The sequence below is a fragment of the Propithecus coquereli genome, unplaced genomic scaffold (genome assembly GCF_000956105.1).
Source record: "Propithecus coquereli isolate 6110/MARCELLA unplaced genomic scaffold, Pcoq_1.0 Scaffold252, whole genome shotgun sequence".
Classification (NCBI taxonomy): domain Eukaryota; kingdom Metazoa; phylum Chordata; class Mammalia; order Primates; family Indriidae; genus Propithecus; species Propithecus coquereli.
Window position 1 is genome coordinate 4,553,426 of NW_012148086.1, and position 8,387 is coordinate 4,561,812.

The window sequence follows — 8,387 nt, forward strand, 5'->3', positions numbered from 1 at the left end:
TACTTATTTGGGGGTCTCACAAGTCCCCATGGCTTTAGCTAATCAGCTCCCTTTTACAGGGCATTAATTATCTTCTGAATTCTGGGTAATTGTGGAGTTCCATTTTACTGAAGAGGACAAGGAGGCTCAGAAGCATTGCATGGATTCTCCTGACAGGGAAAGACACCATGGACCAGGCAATTTATTAATTGCTTTACAAATATTAACTCATTTAATCTTCACAGAGAGGAAAGGACTTATTTTTAGCCCCATTTTTCAAATGAGGAACTGTGGTCCTGGAAAGGGTCTATTATTTTACCTGGGCTCCTAGAGCTGATAATCGGTGCAGCTGATTCCAACCCAGGTATTCAGGGTCCAGAGCTAAAGTTTTAATCACTATTTTACTGTCTCGTATTCTTATTAGTAGGAAAAATTACAAAATAATGATTATTAATGATATTTAATATAACTCCAAAAAGTGTTATCAACAATGGTTTACATTGCCCAGAGCTTTTTATTGTTTCCATTTACAAGAGATCATTTATTTCTGAACACCCATTTTGCAGAGATTAGGAACTGCAGCTCAAAAATTCACCTGCCCAAGTACTCATAGCTGTGAAATTGCAGGAATTCCCGACTCATTATTTTTGCTTAATAATACAATACATAAGGAATAATAAAAGTGCCTCACATTCCTTTGGGCTTCACCATGTGATTTTTACAGAGTATCCGGCTCAGGCCAGCAGTTCGTCCAACGCGGCATCCCACGTTAAGAAGTAGGAAAGTTATTGTTTTGCTTAATAATAACAACAACGCCTTACACCCCACTGCTAAAGAAAAGGATTTTCTTACGGAAATTAACCTCCAATAGCAGAGAGGTCTGGACTTCAGTGAGGCCCAGGAGCTAGTTCGTAGCCCTGGGGCAGATTATCCCGCTGGTTTGGCACCGCAGGCGCCGCCCGGCGAGTTCCGGCCTCCAGGCACCTGGGCAGGTGGGCGGTGGGCGGGCTCCGGGCTGCAGGCGGACCCGGGCCGCCCCGCCCCCACTCAGCCCGGGCCGCCCCCTGGCGGCTCCCTGCGGACCGGGGGCCCACGTACCCCTCATCTCAGCCCCTGGAGCGCGGCCCGGAGCGCCGCCGGGTCGGGCTAGCTGCCGGCCGCTCAGGCCCCTCCCCGGCGCCGAGCCGCGGCCGCGCGGAGGAAGCGGAGGAGGCGGGAGCCGAGACCTCGCCGCGCTCATGGCGTCGCCCGGGTGAGTACCGCCTCGCAGGCCCCGCGCCCCCGCGGCTGCCAGCCGGGCCGGGAGCGGGTCCGGCAGCGGCTCCGGCCTGCAGGCTCCGGCCTCCGGGCTCCGGCCTCGGATGCAGCCCCGACCCGTCCCGGGGCGTCCCCGCCCGCCAGGCCCGCGGCCCTCTCTCGCCGACCTTGGGCTGACGCGGCCAGGCGGGCATGAGGGGCCGGCGGGGCGCAGGCCAAGGACGGAGGCTGCCCAGGGTGCAGGGGCTGCAGGGTGCGAGGGCCATGGGGGATTCAGAGTGGGCGCGAGGCCCAGAGGGACCGGGGGGCAGCAAGAGGTGGAGCCCGGGAAGCGGTAGGGAAACCGGGGTGTGGGTCCGGGGCAACCCACGGAGGCCTGGAGAGGCTTCACTTAGGCGCCTGGCATCCGTATTTTTGATTTTTAAACTTGCTGCCGTTGGGAGTTGATGCTTGTTTTCAGCGTCGTTAAGACGTACCCAGAATGTCCCAGAATGTGAGGGCCAGGGGCAGACCCTTTGCTGAGAGCCCCTATAGCCGCTCTGGTATCTCCGTGGTTAGGGCCGTTGTCCACGGGCCTTCCTTGGGGTGGCTATGCTTACTCTGATATTACTTCCTTTCAACTTTTTTGGTTTAAAACGTATTTTCTATTTGAAAATGATGGTGACACTCATAGTTTGTAATTTTTTTTTAAATCCTCACTTGGCAAAATAAAGCCTTAGCAATTCGTTATTACCTTTTTGTATGGTAATGAAATACAGGAATGACAGAATTAATCCAACACCTTCATTTTATAGTGGAGAAAAACTAGGCTCAAGGTCATTACTTTAGTTGATAAAATTCTTTGACTGTTGTCCATCATTTAGAGAGTCTTAGATCTAGTGGCTGTGATAACAGTACAAGTGTGCATCTTTACAGTTTACGAAGGGGTTGGGGGGGCGCTGTGGGGTGGATATGGTGGATATTATAATGCCTCTTAAGGTGAAGCCTGAGCCGGGCCAGTATAGTGGGCCTGAATGAGGCAATCTGGATTTGAAGCCTGGCCTGCAGACTCCAGCCAGGTTATGGGCAATTTCCACCCACCCACTGTCTTTCTGGGCTTGGGGGGCAGTGGTCATTTCCAGGCCCAGGACTTCGTTGCTAGCTGAGTACCCAGTACTTTGAGCTCATAAATAGAATAAGAAAGGACCCACCCCTGAGAAGGCCAGGCTGATTGACCAGGGGTTCAAGGTCTCTCTGCATTCCTGCCCCACTTGTCAGGAGAGGGTGGAGCAGAGCCTCCTGGAGGCAGCATGAGAGTGGCTGGGCCTGTGCGGGTCTGCCATGAAGCTTTTTAAAAAATCATGGTGCATTTGGTACCCAAGCACACGACTTGTAGACATGAGTCAGAGGTGGACTTAATACTGGGATGGTAATTCTGTGAGCCAGTAGGACCTAAAGCGTGTCTCAGTAGTTTGTGACATTTGATATTTGTAGTTCTAACTATTTCTGAGTGACCCCATTACAGTCTGCAGTCTATAACAATTTTCTGAGAGTATCCATTGCAAAGCTGAAAACATTTAGTATACAAGTCATGCATGAAATAATGACGTTTCCATCAACAACAGGCCCCACATACAACAGTGATACCATAAGATTGTAGTACTGTATTTTTACTGTACTTTTTCTAGGTTTAGATATGTTTAGATACACAAATACTTATACTACTGTGTTGCTGTTGCCTGTGGTATTCAGGACAGTAACATGCTGTACAGGTTTGTAGCCTAGGAGCAATAGGCTCCATGTAGCCTGGGTGTGCAGTAGGCTCTACGGTTTATGTAAGTACACTCTGATGTTCGTACAGGGACGAAATCTAATGACATTTCTCAGAGTGTATCCCTGCCATTAAGTGATGCATGGCTGGCACTTTATTTTATGGGAAAACTCTGTACTTAGTGTATATGCAAATTTAGGGACAGTCCACATCTCCAGACACAACTCCCAAGTTTCCACTCTTGGGGCTTCCCTGGTAGATCAGAGTCTAGCCAGGAGCCAGTGCTTCCTGATATCTCTGACCTGTTTCAGTCAGCCAGCTAGCAAACATGAAACCTCCACTAGGTGTTGTGGGGAGCAAATCCAGAGATAGAGGACAGTGGTAATTCTGACTGGGCTGTTCATAGAGGAGTCTCCAAATCCAACGTTCTTTACTAAGTGACAGTCTCCATGAGAGAGTTGGGAAGGAAAGAAAAATGCTGACCATTTTTGATAATCTTACGAACGTGTCAGGCATTGTGCTAAAGGATATGGCACGAATGGAGGCATCGAAGGAACAGATGTATGAGAAACACATCACAGCCCAGTGTGTTTGGAGTTAAATGGAGAAAAGGCCAGAGGATGAGGCTGGGGCCAGACCATGGGACCTGGCCTCATTTGTGGACTCCCTGCCCACCACTTGCTGAAGGGTGTTTTCCAGTGGAGAAATGACACTATCACGTTGGAGCTGTGGGAGAATCCACGTGACAGCAGTGTGGGGGAGGCAGAGAGTACAGAAGGCATGGAGCTCACGCACCTGCTACTGTCTACCCTCTCCTGAATGGGCCTCATTCTGCTGCCCCTCTCTGGTCTTTGCCCCTTGCCTGGCTGTCTGACAGCTGCCCACATCCTCCTTACTTGTCTGTCAACTCCTTCTGTATGCTCTTTCATTGTTGGGGTTTCCTTGAGTTCTGCAGTCCATCTTTGCTAATCCCAACACGTTCTCTGCTTTGTTGCATCCATTTTAGTGGCTTTTACTGTCTTTTAAATCAGAGGTTCTTAACCTTCTGGGGATCCCTGTGTTCCCTGAAATTGTATGCAGCATTGGGAGTGCTGTGTATTTGCCTGGGAGCAAGGTCTGTAGCTTTCATCAGGTTCTCAAAGGGGCTCTTATCCTTAACAATGTTAGAACTATTCATCCTGAATTTCCAGATTTTCATTTCAAACTGTGCACTAGATATAGCTTCTCAAGTTTCTTTAGCAAACCTGGGTTACCTGTGCAATATATATTTTTCAGGTTTTTCATTGGTAGATAATTTGAAATATACAAAGTATAAGACAATAGAGGTCAAGTGTAATCTGGGTTTATATAGACCACCATTCTCAAAATCTTGGTATATTTTTAAATAATTATTATCTGAGAGACAGTCTTACAGAAACAACTAGAGTCCCTTCCCCTACCCCGTCTGAGTTTGGTGAGCACCCTGGCAGACATTTTCCTTTGCATTTACATATGTTTATTCTTTGCTCTGTTTTTACATAAATGCTATCATACCATTCTGCAGCTTGCTTTATTTGCCCAACAAATAAATGTGCCTTGAAATTCTTTCCATGCTAGAACAAGGAAGAGATCTACCTAAACTTTGACAGTTGTATAATATTCTATAGCATGGTTATATTATTCCGTTATGAATATTTCTGGTTTTCTCTAAGATAATACTTCCTGTTCTGGTCATCGAGAATAGAAACAAAAAATTGGGCCAGGTGTAGTGGCTCACACCTGTAATCCCCGTACTTTGGGGAGGCCAAAGTAGGAGGATTGCTTGAGGCCAGGAGTTCAAGACCAGCCTGAGCAACATAGTGAGACACACCTGCTACCTCGACCCCCAATCTCTGCAAAAGTGGAAAAATTAGCTGGGTGTGGTGGCATACGCCTGTAGTCCCAGCTACACAAGAGGCTAAGGCAAGGAGGATTGCTTAAGCCCAGGAATTTGAGGTTGCAGTGAACCATATTGATGTCACTGCATTCTAGCCAGGGCAACAGAGGGAGACCCTGTCTCAAGGAAAAAAAAAAAAAAGAAATTAGACTCTGTGGTCACAAGGCCTGCCCATTTTTAAATTGATGCTACCAAATTATTCTCTTAAATGGTTGAGCCATCTTCCCCTCCACCAGATTTTAAGACTTGAAAAGTTTTGCCTGTCTGATGGACGCCTGTCTTATTGAGTCAAAAAGCAGGGTGCTAATGGAACCTTCATTTACCCAGTCGTTAAAGATAGAAACTTCACCCCTCCCCCTTGTATTCCCTCAGAGGTATTGAGTATGAATTTCTCTGATTTGATGGTTAACATCAAGTTCTAACCACCCATATTCCAGGAGTAACATTTGATCTCCATAAGTCAACTCATACTCCTTAGCTTTTTGTGTTAGAAAATGTGGTCACTGTGGCACTTAAGTCCTTCCTACCCTAGGCCAGGAGTACTGGCGTGAGACCTGCCCTAGGAGGGAGGCGCTCGGGCTGAGGATGGGTAGAGGGTGCTCAGGTTCTGAGCCTTTAGCTTGCTCAGTAGCTGCTGTGGCTAATGCAGAAGGGACATGGCTTTGCCAGCAGGACTGAGACTGCATTAGCTCTCCCCTCAGGCACCTAGGATTGCCCAGTTAGCCAGCAGCCACCCAGAGTGTTCTCCACACTGGGTATAATGGGAGAACTAGCAGGGATGGAATAAGACGGAAGTGTCCCTGGCTCTATAGGGCAGCTCTCCAAACTTAACATGCTCGTGGGTGGCGGAGTGCACCAGGGCTTCACTGGATACACCAGCTACATGGTGACCTCTCCATGGAAACACAGAAGAGCCCACCTCAGTGCAGGGGAGGGCCTCTTACCCAGAACCACAAGTGGCAGGGACTTTCCAGTCCTCGGGAATGTTCTTTTAAATTTAGATCCTGCCCACTTCCAACAAGTGTGTTGTCAGGCCCTGTTATGCTTTTGCATATATTAAGTTATTGAATCTTCTCAGCAACTTGTGCAGTAAGTACAGTTGTTATTCCCATCATATAGATAAGGATTCTTAGGTCCAGCTAAGTGGTTTAAGATAAAACTTGATGCAGAATGACCCCATTAAATTTGGTTGTTGAGGCACAAACAAAACCGTTGGATTCTGTAGTTTTTGTTGTGATCACAGAGCGTATGCAAAGTCTTCCAACATCCTCTGGATGAAGCTGAAATAAGGATGTGCTCACATGGTTTGCAGGAGTAAGACTCTGTAGTGACAGAGTGGACAGTACCTTCAATTATGGCTTAAGAGATGCCTGAAAATGGGACAAATTAGAAGCAACTCTTGGCCTTTAAAGGATTCACACCCGGAGGCTCCAGGAGCCCCACCTGCATGCCGGGAGTGTCTTTCCTTCTGCAGGTCAGATGTGGTTCTGTTTTAGCTTTTCTGAATTGTGACTTTTTATAAAACTGTCAGTTGCTTTATTTTTAAAAATAAGTAGTATATGTACATGGTACTAATTTCAAAAGGTATAAAAGGGACCTAAATGAAAAGTAAGGCACCTCCCACCCTGTTCCGAGTGAGAAGCATCCTTAGAGCTCATCCTCGAGGGCACATGCAGCACAGAGGGAAAGGCTTATCAGTTTTGTTTCTGTTTTGATTCTTGGCTTTTTCTTATGGATTTATAGATCTTCATAATTTAAGAAAAGGAGCCCTTTGTTGTTTATGTTATTTTTCCTTAGTTGGTCATTTGCCTTTTTTAAAAAAAAAGTCCTTTATAATTTAGTGCATTTTTTAAAAATTTAATTTTAAATACAGTTGGTATTCATTTTGGTGAAAGGAGTAGTAGGGATCTACCTTTATTTTTTTTTCCCAGGTTGTTGTGATTGAATAATTCCCAGATGCTCAAAGCCACCTGGATCAGTGATGACATTTCCAGCTGTATTTGAATCTATTTCTGGGATCCTTTTACTGATTTCTCTATTATTCATGAATGAGCACTACAACCTTAAATTATTATTAATTTAATTAATTATTAAATTATTATGATGTGCTATCATCTGGCAGACTTTGTCTTCCTTCATTACTGTTCTTTTTCAAAGTAATTTCAACAGTAATTTCTGTGATTATTATTGTACAAATATTTTTTCATAGAATCAGCTTATCTGCTTTTGAACCTAAGTTCGCTTACAGGTAACTTTAGAGAGAATTGACATAAAAAAAATTACAGTAAACCTTTTTTTCCAAAAACAGGATATACCTTTTCATTTGTCCAAGTCTTTTATATTATTCAGTATTTAAAAATTCTTTTCATATAGGCGTTGCACATTTATTACATATATTCTTAAAATTTTTTCTTGTTGCTACTATAAATAGCAGGTTTTTAACCTGCTAGCATCATCCTAGCTCACAGCAACCTCATACTCCTGGGCTCAAGTGATCCTTTTGCCTCAGCCTCCTGACTAGCTGGGTCTGCAGGCTCGCACCACCACACCAGGCTAATTTTTTCTGTTTTTAGTAGAGACGGGGGTCCCATTCTTGCTCAGGCTGGTCTTGAACTCTTGAACTCAAGTGATCCTCCTCCTACCTTGGCCTCTTCCAGGTTTTTAACCTGTCTGTATATAGGAAAGCAATTTTTTATTTTAACTTTGTATGTGTGTGCCCAGCTTACTGAATTCTCTCATTGTTTGCAGTAGTTTTCAGGTTGATCCCTTGGATTTTCCAGATCTACCTGACCATAATGTTTTTTGTGTTACAGGTGAAGTACAAGTTGATTCTTTGTTGTGGTTAAACCTTGGTGTCAGGTGGAGGTTGTAGAGCATGGGTCTCTAGGAAGGTAGCTAACAGTGGTCTCTCCTGTGCACGAGTACAGGACTGACTTTTCTGGACCTCCAAGCCTCTTCCAGCTCACATACCTGCTCGGCATCTCCAAGGGTGGAGGTCTGGTGTGTCCCGGGCCAGCATATTAGTGACAATTTACTCATGATCCCCCCAAGTCTTGTTTTACCCACAACCTTCCCCACCTGAGACAGGAACAACTAGTTGAACCTGAAAACTTGAACCAACCCTTGGCTCCTGTTTTTCTCTCACATTCTGTTCACTATATTGAAATCCTTCACAGATACATTGAGAGCTTAGCCATGTGCCATGGCCGCTGACGCTGCTGCCCAGGTCTGAGCCTTTGTTTTCTCTTGTCTCTTCTCAGCCCAGCAGCTGGTGACATAGACAGGCATTTCACCCCGGATGCAGAGCCCTGTTCATGGCTCCCCAGTCCTGCAGTATAAAAACCAGAGTCTTCCCTGATGCATGTAAAGCTCTGACTTCTCCTGCTGCCTTCCTCCTAGTCACTGGTCACTCCATTGCTTAAGCCACAGAGACCTCCCTGCTGATCCCTGAGCACCTTTGCTCCTTTGTTCCAGCTGTGACTGCAC

At 46.0% G+C, this 8,387-nt stretch overlaps 1 protein-coding gene across 2 annotated transcripts in view; it reads left to right on the plus strand.

The window, feature by feature from the left end:
• The first annotated feature begins 1,166 nt into the window (after nt 1–1,166).
• The window catches only part of LOC105812485 (up-regulator of cell proliferation), a 30,907-nt gene continuing 23,686 nt past the window's right edge, over nt 1,167–8,387 (plus strand). For both annotated transcript variants that reach the window (XM_012646943.1, XM_012646944.1), the window contains exon 1: nt 1,167–1,231. In XM_012646943.1, coding sequence (XP_012502397.1) covers nt 1,218–1,231 — 14 coding nt within the window. In that variant the 5' untranslated portion in view covers nt 1,167–1,217. The remainder of the gene's footprint in view (nt 1,232–8,387) is intronic.